Raw genomic sequence first — 17,198 nt, forward strand, 5'->3', positions numbered from 1 at the left:
ATTTAAATTAAGAAACACCTTAAATACAAAAACAATATTAAAAGAGGTACCAAAATTACATCGGCAGATTAAAGGTCTCGTCTTTCGTCGAATTACCCATCACAAAACCCATGATTCTATTTTTTGATTGGTCTAAAAAATATTGCAACTAAATAAAAGAACCAAATAGAACAACATCGATAGTAATATTATTTATTTATTACTCCTATTTTTTACAACACTGTAGAGAGAGTTTCTAAAAACCATATCTCAAATATAATTTCAATTAGGTTTTTATAAATATTTTCTTTTTCTATTGACTTCAATGATACTATTATTTTGTATATTTGATTAGTGTAAATCTAAATTTGTATAATTTATATTATAATATTTATGTCTAATTATCTTTTTAAAATTGTATTCTTTGGAATTGTATTATTTATTACTTGTACCTTGTTTTTCTGTATTGTTATTATATAGCATCACATGTCATTATATTTTAATCTAATTAATTTTACTATGTATTTTTATTGTCAAATATTACGGCTTGACACGGACACAGCCTAAAAAGCCTTAATACGTTCACTTGTATTCAAACGAGTGTAATTTTTTTTTAAAGAAAAAAATAATAAAAATAAATGCGAAAGTGTGTTTGTCCGTTGGTTTGTGTTTCCTTCGCGTCTCAACGGAGCAACCGATCAACGCAATTTGTTGGATAAGGATAGCCGGAGAGCTGACAAGTGTCACAAACTACTTTTCATCCCGAAAAAAATATCACTCCCTCGGGCGTTATTTTAAAGGGATACTCTTTGTCACAACAGTCCGTTAGTTTGATAATAGTTGCAATGACGGGAAAACAGCCGAGACAAATATCAAAAAGTAGAACAAAGAATAAGATATTAGTAATAAAAATATTTAAAAAAACTAAAATCATCAAAATGATTTTGTTATAACCGAAATTTAAATACAATAAATGTTTCAACATTTCGTTTATACAAATAAGGAAAAAGTGCACCTTTCACATTAAAGTAACTTAATACATAATTTATTTATTACAAAGGTAGAAGGAAATATTTCATAAACCAGTAGCGTATTCCCAAACTCCGTGAGACCAAAAGCCCCATGTTGAGTTGGGATAAACATACTGGAAAGTGGAAGCATACATATTATTTAAAAATAAAATTATAACAAATACACCAAATTTATGTATTATTATCATCATTTTTTTATTTATTATTTCAATTTGATCTCCCTTTATATATTAATTTTTAAAATAAGAAAACTATAAAAATGGATAAAAAGGTTTTTTTGAAGCACATAATATTTACGATAAAAATAAGTAGAAAAAAAAATGTATTTACTGTCTTAGAACGTTAAACTACACATCAAACTAATTGTATGTGTAACAAAATGTGAATTGCTGTAATTAATAAATATGTAACCATAAATAAATATACCTATTTTTATTTTTGTTTTATTGCTCAAAAAACTTTTATTTTTTTAAGTACTTATGTTGTATTAATTTTTTTATTATTATTATCTAGTTATTCTCAACTTTACTGTGTTATATTTATATTTAGTACATAAGATTTTCTCATAGTTATTGCTTTCTTTTATTAAGAAATGTTATGTTTCTTTTTAACTTTTTGTATTATATGTTTACCAAATTGTTTAGTTTTAATTATTTTATTATTTCTTACTATGTACTACATGATTATTGTGCACTGCTGTGATTATTTCTGAAAATTATTATTTTTTTGTAAAAGGTTCTTTGAACCGTTGATGTATAAATAAATAAATAAATAAATATCACCACCTGGACAACACGCAGCATGTGTGCACCATATGAGATACTCGTATATATTTTTTTATACATAAATATTACTATCCAAACACACGCAAATACATATTATTTTTACAAGAGGTAGGTACTAGGTACATCTTGGTATTTTTTACACGTTATCTACTTCTGGGTAAAACCGCGATCAAGCGGGATTAAATTGATACTCATGCTTCCAGCCTTCTGGGTAGCTGTTAGCTGTCTTATCTCGGTATCTCGCCGCAAGGTGGAAGGGGCGCGGACGGTGAGAGCATTGTGCTCGAACAATGGACGAATATAGTCGTAATCTGTACCTGTACCTTGGAATTATCATCATCACTGGCTCCGGCAGCACTAACAAAAATAACGAGGATATGTATAGTCGCCGAGTTGATAAGGATCCCGCTGTTGCTAGATTTCATCTTAAATCCCTTCTAATTCAGGAAACGATTATTTTTCAGCACCTGTAGAACACTGCATACCGACTGATTTTACAAAATTTAAAGTAAATTAAAATCGGCGACCGGGGACCACTGACCACTCGTCTAACATTCAACGCACGTTCAATATGTTTACTCAACACATCCATCTTTAACCTTTCCCTCACTGTCCTAAAAACACCCGCACGTTACGGTGCTGTTTAGTCAATACACATTAAAAAATTAGAGATTTAAAAGGGGAAAAATTGAATATTTATAGGGAATGGCTTTAATTAACTATAATTTAATTCAAAGATGATAATATTTCAAATCTAACTGCTGAAAACATGAAAAAAACATTGGATATCGCTAACGATTTGGGCGAAACGTGCAGCCGCGCCAACTTCCCGAGAGCTACTAAGTAGCTAGTACTGGATTACGTGATTGGACATGTAGTGGACGTGTAACGCCAGGTGTTATTGGTTTACTGTGAGTTTACTTTTGATGATATTAGTAATTTATCCCCGATTTCCGATAAAATGCTTTTTTTTGTGCCTAATAAGTACTTATTATTTAATAACAAATTATTTCAGTCGATACGTAAATGTGTAATGGAGGAATACTGAAAATCTAAACCCAATATTTATAAAGATATTATAGTTATTAGACGCAATGTGTACTAGCTATCACCGGGGACGGAGGGTTAAGATATTTAGTCATTTAAAAAAAAATTAAAAAAATTGAGGGTTAAATGTAATATTCTGCGCGCAACGGAATTTGAAAAATTTTCTATTCGAGAACATTCTTCAACTTTGTTAAGTAGGATAAAAAAAAATTGATGCATAAGATGGACAGTTCGCATAAAATATGGAGCCATTCATATTTTGCATTATGTGAAATCAGCATCATCAGCATACAATTTCAAACAGTTACATTCGCATCAACTCAGCTCTACCAATAAAAACATTGTATTTAATTACTAATAGTAAAAAATTGTTCATTAGTGACAATTATATTACACTAATAATGCCATCTTAATTTCGGGTTATTAAAAATATATATATTAAGGTAAGTGATTCCTGATGAGATTCCTGTTAATCGAGGGAGCAATTGACCATTGTTTGTGTGGGCTATTTGCTATTTCTTCGTGTTATCTTACTAACTGCTAAGTCACAGTAAAACTTGCTCTTATCTGCCTTAATTTTCTAAAATATTAACCTGTTACTTTACAAGTTACGTCTAATAAGTCCATAATATGTGTTTTCTTAGAACAGGCATTGCCCATATAGGAACTAGAGATGGGCATTTCGTTTTTTTTAAATAAAAATGGCAATAACAGTTACCGTTTCACAAATTAAGCTGTTTTGCGAAAACGTTTAAAAAATAACAGTTTAGTGCAGTGGGCGTAAAAAATAACAGTTTAGTGCAGTGGGTGTAAAATAGTACATATATTAAAAATTTAAGATCGTTATTCGTTACATTATACTCTCTATCAGTTATATTTAATAATGATGGCACGTGAAAGGAAACAAATCGACACTATTCAAGACTAATTAATATTTATTTTACAGAAACAAACAGTCGACAATGATATAATAACGTAAAAAAGATACGGTTTAATGACAGATCAGCGAAGTTTCTAAATAAAAAGTATACATATTAAATTGTGGTACAACAAAAGGGTGCGTTTATGTGTATTTGTATGATAGCAAGCGTAGAGGTGCGATTGTGTGTATTTGTGTGGGATAAAGTGTTCAGGTGTGTGTAAGTGTATAACTAGCACCCACATGCGCATGGTAATAAAGCTAACAAATATAATATAAACATATTTCTTTGAAATCTAAATGGGAAAAATTACATAACAAAAACTGATTTTAAGCGACATTTTAAAGGATGGTGACGCGAGTGACGATAGTTCAAGGTCACAAACTTACGATCTTACTTTTAGGTCTCACGATTATTTATCTTCAGCGTAATACTGATCACATTACGTTCCCCTAACAGACGATCGATTTATGTTGCAGTTTATTTAATAATGTAGTGCCCTATGTGTCACTGGGTGCGGATAAGGGTTTGACCATGATGGTGAAGGGCCATTGAGTCGACCAACACTTGCAAAATTTAGAACTTCAACTTTTAACATCAAAACAATTGTTTTATGTATTAGCTATGTATGTTTGTGGCCGCCACTGCACCGCTGTCATAATATTGTAATTTTTTCGAGGGAATCGATTGTATGACGCAAAATATTATCAACATCTTGAAATATAATTGTAAAAAAGCGAATAACTTTTTAAAAAGTAGCGAAAACTAATAAAAAAAAATAGTTCGCAATTTATAAAAATGACGTTTTTTTACACTTTAACTAATATATTTGTTCGAATAACGCCAAAACTGTGCGTCTAGCAGTGGCGAGCCGTGATTTATTTTATAGGTAATCTATAAAAAATGTTCATTAATTTGTACTGAATATGTAATAAACATGTAAGTAATGTAATTATAAAGGACTATTTTTTTTGTGGTTCTGTGAAAATCAACTCAAACAACAATTATTATTAACCACGAGATATACGTAGCTTTATTCTACACTATTTTAATAGAATACTAAACTTGTACAAAAGTTTATTAACAAATACCACATTGACATTCGACAGATATTTCCATTATGATCTGTCATTGACAGTACTGTCAAAACTTAGGCACTGGCCGATTAAAAAAAAAAAAATGCCTAAAACAACCACTGCAAACGCCACCTGTCCTATGTGATACATTATATGTCAACGGTATCTTATCAAAGAAAAATAGTCCTTCGGAAATAATGTTCGAAATACTAGTTTCCAAATAGAGAATCGTCTAATAATATTTGTAATCTGCAAGTTTGTTTTAGTACTAAAAAAGCCGACTTGGGTTAAAGACGAAAAATACAGTGTACTTTTTTGTATGGAAGAATAAGCTGAGGTGATTGAATGACGAAACTAGCCGATTGGCTAGTTTCGTCATTCAGTGAAAATGGCCTGGACGCTGGCGCTAGGCGCACTTCATAGATTTTTTTGTAGAAATATATAAACGGTGATTTGTAATAAATAACAACTATTTTATTTATTTTCCCTACTATAAATCATTATTTTTAAAAGTCAAATATAATGGTAAGCTGTGCATTATCGCTTATTTTGACGATTCGCCCCTGGCGTCTAGGTAAGATAAACTAAGTAAAAAAAAAAACAAATAAAAAGTATCCATGTTTCACGGTAAACTTACCGTTTTTTATGAAAATTACTACCGCGCCTTTTGGTAAAATTACGTAATTTAAAACTTTCATGCTTTTTTTTTCGTTTATCTTCTAAATATTATTTAAAGTGTTTATTTCTGCACACTATGTATTTTTTATATAGTAAATATAGTGTATAATAAATAAATAACGGGATGAAAGAAAATCGCCCTGAAAGCACTGTTATTCAAACTGTATTTATGAATACTGAGGAAAACGAGATACCCTTTTTTTAAATTGGGACAACACATACGATTATTATACCTCTCTCATTCTCAGTAGTGCGCGATCTCTGTCACACTCCACATGGCGAGAACAATGTACCCATTCCAAACACACGGGCATAACAATACTCGGTAGTGTTTACTAAAGCATAATAAACAAAAAAAAATCTAAATTTGTTGCAATCGAGGGAGAAAACATTTTGAGAAGAGAGTATGTAAGTCTAGGCATTTACAGGGCTTATGATCTGCCATTGGCTGGTTCAAGTGGTCACTTTACACACTGCGTAACATTCACAATTCTTTCTACGTTTAAACACCCACATTTCCTCAACAATTCCATCTGTTGACTTTTGAGAAATAAATAAGCTGAAACCTTTATCATGTGGGTCAGATTCATCCGGACTCCCTAGGGAGTAAATCCAGCCTATCTACAAACATTTTGACATACTCCAAACATTGTTGATCAAACTAACTAGTAGGAGAATTATAAAAATTGGAAAATTATTCTCAGGCGTTGCCTAGTAGAATATAGAATTGGTTCAGCCGGATAAATCTCACCCGCATAAATAAAGGTTTCAGCTTTTTAACTTCACAAACATCAACAGATGAAAGAATTGAAGGAATATAGATGCTCAAACATGGGCAGAATGGTGAATGTTACACAGTGTTTAACGTGACCACTCAAACCAGCCAATGACAGTTCATAAGCCCTGTAAATGTCCATACTTCCATATTCCCTTCTCGAAATGTTTTCCATCTTGGTTGCAACAAATTTAGATCTGAATGATTCCCTAGGGAGGAAATCCAGCCTGTCTGCAAACATTTGGACATACTCAAATCATTGTTGATTTTATTATTTTTTTTGCTCTCTTTGCAAATCTTTATCATGTTTTATTTCACCTGTCTTACTGTTGATCCTCATTATGTTTTGTTTGTCGGGATTTGATTTTGATTCGAGTACTTATATGTTCTTATTTATTTCGATGGTTTAATAATGCATTTTGTATTGAACTTCCTAATATTTTTCCTTATTGTTTAACAAATAATTGTTCCCGCAAAGCCGAAGCTTGTCTGCGGGTTACATTACTTTTTTTTTTTAATTTATAAGTAAGTACATAGTTTAATAATAATTAAAGAATAAAATATATTTATTCACTTAAGTTTCACTTGCTGTTTAATAATTTTTTGACTATTTTTTTAAAATGAAATTAGGTTTTTTTCTTCACGATTTTCAGCTGGTATTAAATTGTACAGTTTAAATCTTTATATTTAAGGGAATCTCTGTAAAGTTCTTTTCTTTTTTTAAATCAGATTTAATGTGCTGAGCGACAATTTATCATTTGTTTTTGACTTACTGTAAGAGATTAGCTTTTTTGCTGTATTGCTACTAAAAGTTATTTTATTCGATAGTTCCTTAGTTCATTCGTTGTACTAAGTTTACGATCCGATTCACGTATTAAACTCGAAATTTTTATTTAAAAAAATATATATTTGTATGATTATCTGGATGTACTAAGTGGATATGTACTAAAATCCATCAATTGATGATTTTACACATGCTTAAACTGGGAACGATTATTGAATATAATATTTCATCATCATCTTAATCTCCTTTCCGCACCAAATGGTGCATAGGGCACTGCATTGGTACACGAATCGCAGCGTATCTTGATCCGTTTTTTTTTACATGAAGGTAAGATGATCAGTCTTACGCTTCAGTAACCAGTCCAGGGACTATGAAATATTCTAGTGTGAAAACACCCTTTTAAATAAATATTTCCTATCAACCATGTCAGGAATCGAACCCGAGACCTCTTGCATGGTAGGCATTCGCGCTGACTATTACACCACGAGGCCGAATATAATATTTAACGCAAGTTTATTGCTTATTATTATGTAGCACTAACTATGCACAACACTTTTTCCTGAATCGTTCTTGCTCAATTTTTTTTTTCATCTATCGATATATTTAACATGCCCCTTAATTCATTTAAAATTAAATTAATACTCATTCTATCCGGCTGCAATACGCTCCCACTTGCTTTTTAATGATGCACACGCATACAAACCCGTACACTTACTCTCACACAAATACACCATTTTACATATATATATATACGCACGCACAAATACGTAAGATTTTTATTTAGAAACTTCGCTGGTCTGTTTTTAAACCTTATCTTTGAAATATTAGTTTTAGTATGTTTCTGTAAAATAAATCAATATAACAAAACCCACACTGAATTGTTAAGAAAAAAAAATACAGTACAAGTGAGCAATAATTGTCAGTGAAATTGTGAGCGGTGAATATTTTCATACCTAATTTATAATATTTCCTTTCAAAATACAAGGCTGAATAACTAAATAATGATTTAGCTAATTTAGATATCCATCTTACATATCCAAATTGTAAACTGGGCAATTTGAGTCCATTATCTGCGTAATCTTACATGAGGTTTTTTGTGTGAAAGTACACGCTTAAAAGGAATTGAAATGAGTCAAGGTTCAGTGAAATATAATGCATTCTTGCAGCAAATGGTGCGATATTATCGGAATTAATGGTTAAATAATTGCAACAAAATTAAGTTTCAATTTCAGAATGGAAAATAGGACGACAACAACGCCGACTGTAACTAAAGAAACCAATAATACAGGTGTGACGTATGTACGAGTATAATATATAGGCGCGTGTCTAATTATACTGCAATGGGACCATTGGGTCCACTTGGAAATTCCAAGATCATTGTACTTGTTGGAGAAATAACGTGCAGGTGTTGCTCACCTCACGACGTAATGCAGCATGAACATCGATATGTACATCTCCAAACATTCATCTGTTTGCATTAAGAATGACACAAATTACAAATTATCACTTACGTCTTTGCATTTATTACGGTTCGCTAGCAAATGCAATTCAAATCACATAAGAGCTTTTCAAAATGGCTTTTATAAGACAAATCGTAATCTGGTCCCAGGATTTCAATTAAAGTAAACTCATTGCATATTTATTTATTTATATATACGCCCAATGGGCATTTTTAAGAACATATTTATGCATATAAAATTATTATACAGTAGACTTGGTGGGAGTGGAAGCGGGAGAGAGGTGTTTATAATCGAATTTGATTCAGTTACAGTTTGAAAGAAGACAACTTGTTATCAAAGAAATCAAGACTGGTATGTTTGTTGGCAGACCTAAGAAGTCTGGGCATAGGGGAATGAAAACCATAGTTAGTTCTATGGTTATCGGTATGGAAGAGTAAGTTTTGTCTGAGGTTTCTAGTTGGGATATTTAGTTTTATTGAGCTCAGTAGTTCAGGCGCATCAAAGAGTGAGTTGAGCATTTTAAATAGGACTAGAAGGTCGGATTTATTTCGACGGTCTTAAAGAGAAGATATATTTAAGCTAGTTTCTAACTCATTATACGTATATTGGTCTCTGGATAAGCCCAACCTCCAGCCTATCTTTCTTAAAAATCGATGTTTAACAATATTTTTTATGTTAACATCATACTATGGAGACCAGATAACAGAGGAATACTCTAGGTGCGGGGGAACTAGGGAACAGAAGACAGTTTTTAGGGTATTGATATTTTTGAAATCAGTTGTGCTTCTGTTAATAAATCTAAGGAGTTTTAAGGATTTATTGATAACATGTTCAATATGAATTGTAAAAGAAAGTTTAGTGTCAAGTTTAATACCTAAATCTCATATACTAGACACAGATGATAATATTTTATCGTTCAGTGAGTAGTCATAAACGTTTGGATTTTTGTATTTTTGTATTTTACATTTGGGTGATCAATGTGATCCAAAAACCTTTTTTCCTGGTTTTTTTATGTACAAAACATAAATGTTAATTAAAAATATTAAAACAGTTTAAGAAGCTCACAGAATTTTAAATACTTTTTTTTAAATTTAAAAGTTTGACCATTTTGTCAGTTGGTTCACTCAACCTGCCATGGACTCAACTTCAAACAGGTACATTTCTAATGATATACTACAATACATTCTTTTAAAATACCTACAAGGTGAATCTCCAAAAATTATATTGAAAACACGGAAAACATATTTTTACCCGACCAGTTTTGTGGTCGATTGCAACAAAAAGTGATATTTTTTTATCAAAATGGGTTGTTTTTTTTTTTTTTTTTTTTTTTAATGTACTCACCCCTACCAAGAATTTAACGAAAGTTTAATAATTTATTCAAAGTGGATGGGTATATTTGAGGAATCTAGGCAGTCATTAAATAAATAAATTGTTGACGGTCGTTATGGGTCAATTATTGGTGTTTGTTGTCTACTTTACTATGTTGAAAATACTTTGTCTTCTGTATTGGGAACTGGTCGGTTTTTTGCCTGTTTTCCCGATCATTCTGGAAGAAAAAAAGTAACCTATATCGCCCATTTTGACGCAAACACAAAAATCAGTTACCTTAAAATATTTTTACTGCAATTGCCCCCCTTAAATACACGTGTGCAAAATGTGAATGTTTTTAAATTTTCTAACAACTTTAATATTTCATACTACTTCTTTATAATAAGCAGAAATTGTGTAAATGTATACCACACTCACTCATCCGATTCATTACCTAACCGGTTATTTATATCCGAAGATAAAATTAATGTGATGGTATTATTTAAGTTACAGTTAAATGCCAATTGACCTCTAAGATTAAAAAAGCACATCCACAAAATGAGAACGCATAAAGTATTATATTAAAAATACCGGGAAAGTAATGCTAATAAGAATGGCGGACGGAAGGAAAGACAACCATGGATATAGTAATCATTGGATTCATTCATCAATGTCTGATGGACGTTTACGCAAACATAGTCGAAGATTTACAAAGCGCGACAGGCGATTAAACAACTCTGTGTTTATAAACGGAAAGACAAATCGGCAATCTTCATTATTCATTCATAACAATTCAGACAACAATAGGGAGAAAACATTTAGCAATACACCAGTAGTAAAGTGCGATGTTGATTGTACATTCATTACAAAACGTCGAATTTAAAACAACGCCAAAAGTAATAAATGTAACACCATAGAATTAAGAATAGTCCAGAAACCGCATACACACATCAAACAGAAGGCGACTCAACTACTCATAAATGATTAGATTTACGTTTTGCCCCATTAGTTTCTTTGTAGGTGTCGCTCAGTACGCAACTCCTGATTTGAATTCAACTATGCCGTAACAAACGAATGTTCAAGTAGCAAATGAATTACTTAAAAATTGAATTATTTTTCCATCTGTCAGATTGTCGAAGAAACAAAATGAAAATTTCGTTAGTATTCCCAGGGGAGAACTTTTTTTACCCTACTTTGCTCATTTAATAAAATAACTAATTGAAATTAGACCTCGGATTAAACAACGCCGTGGGGGACATTTGAACGACATTATCTTTAAATCATCAAATATTATTTAAAATGATACAAAAATATCCGTTATGTGTCAAATAAAATTTGTTTTATATTTAAGTTCAAAGTTCATAAATTCAATTACTCTTATTAAATGACCCTTTATTTATCTAATCTGTTGTGTCAATCAATGTTTCCACGGGCACAATAAAATTTTAGAGAAATAAACAGATTGATTTTTTTTTATCTTACATTTGTGTTATGATTTTTTTTCCCATCAAGCAACACTACCCGGCGACTTAACGTATGCGCGCGGCGAGTCTGTCTAAGTGGGGGAATTATTGGACACATTCCGATGTATTCAAATATGATTCTACGCTCCTTCTGGACTATTCTTAATTCTATGTGTAACACTAAAGAGTTATGAGTTTCAAATAAATGTGAATAAAGTTCATGCGCGCGCACGGGATCCGAATTAAAAATAAACAAAAACAAAAACCAATATGGTGTAAGTTTCAAATAAAAATAGGCACGTAGGGACTTAAAACATACGCAGAGTCCGATTTTTTAAATTACGGCTGAAAATTCATTTTCATAGTGATATGGTAAAAAAAATATCGAACTAGTGCTCCACAAATAAACAACGCTAAAGCTAGGGTTTCCTAGGACAGCGGTGCCCGTATTTTAACGGCCGTAGTGAACGGTGATGCAGTGGACAGCCGTCGTAGAGGTGACTAGAGTGTGGTTTTCTAGGAAAACGGTGTTATCAACACAATTTAACACCGTTTTCCTAGGAAACCACTCTCTAATCACCTTTACGATGGCTGTCCACTGCATCACCGTTCACTACGGCCGTTAAAATACGGGCACCGCTGTCCTAGGAAACCCTAGCTTAATGGTTGCCCTCATCACTAGTGACCAGCGGTATGGATTATGGATATTTATTATTTACTTTATCGGGACTCTAGATCAAAAGATAAATTGCCGTGGAAATGGAGAGTTAGTGACTCCGTGACATTTTAATAGTTCGTAATAGTCGGAAAACCATTCCCGTCCCTAATCGATAAATCGACAGCAGAGGTCGCGAAGTTTAGGAACCGAAGAGTTGATGCAGTTCGAGTGGAATGACTCGGCTCAGTCGAGTATTCGATCGTCCGCGGTGCACCAGCTCCACGCAGTGCGGAGATTGCCGGGCCGTTGTGTGGTAGGAGACTCGAGGAATCATTTTAGTGTCGCGAATATTCCTAGAGAATCTCCCCTTCTTGGCGTTGCACGAAACTGGGTCGCTCTCGGGCCGAAGGTAAAGTACAATAGCATCAACTAGTTCCCATTCACGAAGTACAACAGTTGGACGATTGGCGTTCATTTTCCAGGTGAGAATAGATCGAATCCATTATATCGAGACAAAATAGCGTGCAGCCTCTGCAGACCGAATCTGGAGATCACGATTTCAACAGAAATAGAATTTGAGGATAAGAGAAGTGGGAGGAGAAATGATTCACCATTTCGTCGCCACTATGGGCTGAGTTATTCTGTTACCTAGTCGCGTATGGCGCGAGATGCGAGACGCGAGACCAACTGTCAGCGAGTGATTACGGAAGACGAAGAAATTTATTCATTTCTAAGGAGAGTGGACTGAATTTGCCAAACACGATTCAATGTGAAAATCGACGATAAATAATTAATAGTCGATAGTTATACACGCTACAGACTGATCGAGATCAAAGAACACAAAAAATATAATATACAAAAAAACACACGTTACTGGAGTAGAAATAGAGAGTTGAAACGGATTTAAAACGTTAAAGATAGTATAACTTTTACACAACACACCATACAAGGTAATGGTTATTAATCTCCAGTCACGTAATATATATTTTTTAAAGTGATTTCCTCTCCTTAAAACATTTGTAAGAAAGTGGGTACTTATATCCAAATAAAAAAACACACGAAAGGTTTGTTTGTAGAAACGCTAATTTGGAAAATAATTATTTAGAAAGCCTTTTCCAAGAAACAAAATAACTAGCGTTAGAATATTCCGGTAGGCCATAACCAGAATCCCATTTCCCCGTCTTCGAAGATTGGATACTTCGCAGAAGAGGTAATGTGTTAGTATTTGTATTTTTTTGCACCACAACAGGCTAGGGGGCCCAATTACAGCGCAGAACACCCAGGCTCGAGAAAAACTAGTGACTGGAATCGAACTTTCGAAGCGCACGAAAACTTTCCGTGCGCGAGTCGAGTGTCTGAACCGCTACCCGTGTACGCCGAATTATGTTAAGATCCATGTTTGGTATATTACAGCCGTAGAAGATTGAGAATTAGCAAAATAGCAACGGGATAAACAAATAATTTCGTCGACGGTCTATTGGCAAACTTTCCTCCCTGTGCTAAAGCACGATAAATCCGATTAGTTTTTTATTGCTTACTTTTTAGCACGAACACTTTACAAATTTACCATTATGCTCAATGTTTGTTTTTGTAAATTTATTGATAATTTTAATTCGCCAGAATTTCAGTCGTCCATGCACTTTGTAGCTGCAAGACGATTAGTAATCTAGCTTCAATAGGTAAATGTTATCAACTATCAAATATCCAAATTTAGTAAATAAGGTCTAAAATTCCAACCGTCCATGCGCTCAGTAGCTGCAAGACTTGTTGTTATCTAACTTCTATTTTAATAAATTTGTTTTTTATTTAAGCTTTGAATATCACTGAATCTCTGAACTTTATTGTCAAATAAAAAATAAAACATGTAAATAGGGGCAAGATTTCTTATTGTCTATGCGCTCTGTAGCTGCAAGACGTGCTGAAATCTAGCTCCTGCATATCATACTTGGAGACGAGGAACAAGAATCCCAACCGTGCATGCGCTCTGTAGCTGCAAGACGTGGTGGGATATTTATTTATTGTACAGCGCCCTTGAGGTGATTTTAACAAAAACGGCGCTATATAAATTATCCAAATATGCGAGCGAAAAGTGGGCAATTGCAGCGGCAAGCGGACCATGCAGGACAGCACGCTGGGAACCAACGGCGGGCAGACGCAAGTCCGCAGCGCGCGCGCGATGCGCAGTCGCACACTCGCGGACTCGGCGCTGCATTGCATTCGCGGGGTCGTCACTTCTAGTTCAACTCCCGGCTGATGCCTCCACCAATTATGAATTTATTAATACCGGTTTCTGTTTGGATCGATGCTTATGGACATTGAACTACCCGCGCCGAGGCCAGTCCGATGAATATCGTGAGATTATCTGGATATAGAGTAGGCAATTATGAAAGGTTTTCCAGCGCAAATAAATTCATCAGTAGCAGCGCTAAATTTAATATGTGATGCCCACATTACTTCGAGGTCAAATGCGAAGTGATAAAATGACATCTAATTATTTCTGACCTAAAATAGATGATAATTTCAATATTATCAAGTACATACTCGATTGAAACTAAATTCAGGTTATGGAATCTGTGTGTTGTTTGTTACTAGCGATCCTTAGATTCTATTACAGACGGATCGTACAAATCCATACGGCAGGGTAAAATTACCTAGGGTCTGATGTGGATTGATTTTTAGTGTACTGATTTTATTGACTTTGTGTCAAAAAATTCCTGTGCCCGTGAAATACAACATAAACCAAGGACGAGTGTTAACTCGATGGCTACTACTCACTACTGTATTATGTCCGAACATTGGAATGTTTTTGAAACAGTTCAAGCCAATCAATCCCTAAAAAAAAATTATAGTAATAATTATAAAATTATATAAAAAATCAATCTACTCTAATTTTACCGCGCCGTGTAGATTTGTACGATGCATGTGAAATAAGAGTTTGCGAAGTGGATGAGCGAATCCCAGCATCGTACTATTGAGAAGGTAAATACGCGAAATCGTCCTTTAGCCAGTAATTTGAATGACGCAATTATATGGGACAGCAAAAAAATATGTCGGCAGTTTGTTGTTGTTTTTTTTTCTTTGTTTACTGGAAGAGGCTATTTTGTTTTATTTTTATTTTATTTTATTAACATATTTGGCTTAATATTTTATTTTTTTAAAACATGAATTTTAAAAACAAGATTTATAAAAAAAAAATTAACCTAAAAATTACACAGCATATTCAGTAGAAAGTTTAAATAATAAAACATTCTACAGTAATACAACAAGAAAATCATAAGTACTGTTTCACACAGCTAGGCAAAGTGAACCAAAAACTGTATACATATATATATATATATATTATGAAATGCATGAATAAATAAATATAATTACCATTCACCATCTTTGAAATAGTTCAAAAGGTTTGTTATATGGGAACAATACCCTACACTTAATATATCAGATACGTGGGAATAACTATGGCCGAGTTTATGAAGTCTATTTAATACGGCATTACAAGTATACACTGTCCGTGAATTGTTGCTACAAAACGGTGGCACCTGTCTAGTCATTCTTACAGGCACCCTGAAGTTGATGAGAGATAATAGTTCAGGGCAATCCCATATTGAATTTACAATTTTGAATAAATTTAAAAGGTCTATAATTTTTCTTCTATCTATTTGCAAATATATAAAGGTGTTCTTTAAACCCTGTCACATCCGAAACCACGATGATCAGTATGGGCAAGAAGACATATTTAATCTAATTATGCTGGAATTTAAAATAGAATTACTAACATAAAAAAATAATTTAAACCCTTATAAAATCATTGACTGTCTTCTCCCTTGTGATGTTGTGTACTTACAGCTCCTCCCGTTGTCGCTGCGACAGCACCATTTTCATTGTGGCCGTAATCGGCTGGTGGTGGGGGTTAGTACCGCTCGGCGGGCGGCCCCGCTGCTCTCCTGCCGGGGCGGGGCCGGGCGGGTGTCGGGGTGGGGGTGCTCGCTGGCTCCTCCGACACCGGACTATAACTACACCTCACAACACTCACTGGTCGGGGCAGTTGATGCGTCAACACACGCGCACACACTTGATTCAGAAGGTGGAATTAGCTCTCCGGAGATCCATCACCTGCGGAGAAAAATAAAATAAATGCCTCATAATAATAACTATAGCCGGAACCTCATTTTACACGGTTCCAAAATAACACGGTTCATATTTAACCCTTCCGGGCCTAAGGGGGTTATCAAACAGCAAACATTAGAATTAATCACTTTACAGTTTAATAAACTTTGGTCAGTTAGCACGTGTACTTTTTGCTAATTAGGCGCAAATTTCCAGCCATAACCACAAAAAAAACGGATTTCGTGCTTTACTACGATACCATATCTACGCTGGAAAGGAAAAAATACCAAGCGACAATTTGTCAGATATTGAGTTGTACCTACATATTGGAAAAATAAAAAAAATTGCGTCGACTCTCAGGCTTCTAGATATTTTTTTATGTTGCTAAGATATTTCGATTTTTGTTGTTCATTTACATTTGTCTAAATGTCATTTTAAATTTTAAAAATGACATTTATCTGGGTCTTTTTTGCTAAACCGTTCTTCTACTTGTAGATGTTTTTGTTAAAAAACATTTTGGTTTTTTTTACTATCTTTTCACGATCTTACGACAAAATAGTAATTTAGTTGCTAAAATTTACCCTCTCAAAAACTTTTTTTTCCGACTACAGCCTTTTAATCTAATCTCAAATATTTGCCATTCCGCTGCCCTAGTTCTTGTATTTTGCAAATTTTACAAGACATTTTTTTTGTTTTTAAAATCAAATAAGTAAAGCCATTAAGTGGAGATTGGCACTAAAAAAATGCTGAAAATATTATTTAATAACGGAAAAAAATATTCTTAATAAATAATAACATATTGGCATTCATGACTCAATTTTGCTATAAATGTTCTATTGCACAGACAAGAACTAGGGCATCGATTTAAAATTTAGATGTTTTTTACGAATTCTCATTAACGAAAAAAAAAAATTGTAATTTTGTTCCTTCATTTAAAATATATAACATTTGTCGCTTAGAAAAATAATCGGAACAAGAACTAGAATCCCAACCGTCAATGCGCTCTTTAGCTGCAATATTAGAAAATCTCGTTATTGTACAATGCCCTTGAGGTGATTTTCACAAAAATGCCGCTAAAGAAAAGATCCTAAAAATATTAGCGTTCTTATAATTTACCCAAATAT

The 17,198-nt window shown here is 33.4% G+C and overlaps 1 protein-coding gene across 1 annotated transcript in view; it reads right to left on the minus strand.

Annotated features, from left to right (window-relative positions):
• Positions 1-17,198, minus strand: part of Lis-1 (LisH and WD40 domain-containing Lis-1) — a 90,387-nt gene that overhangs the window by 64,685 nt on the left and 8,504 nt on the right. Inside the window, exon 2 of the mRNA XM_088224913.1 lies at positions 15,812-16,080. Within this exon, the coding sequence (XP_088081039.1) occupies positions 15,812-15,849 (38 nt within the window). The 5' untranslated portion in view covers positions 15,850-16,080. The remainder of the gene's footprint in view (positions 1-15,811; positions 16,081-17,198) is intronic.

Source organism: Micrasema longulum, unplaced genomic scaffold (genome assembly GCF_059751315.1).
Source record: "Micrasema longulum isolate JH-2025_06_02 unplaced genomic scaffold, ASM5975131v1 h1tg000319l, whole genome shotgun sequence".
Lineage (NCBI taxonomy): Eukaryota > Metazoa > Arthropoda > Insecta > Trichoptera > Brachycentridae > Micrasema > Micrasema longulum.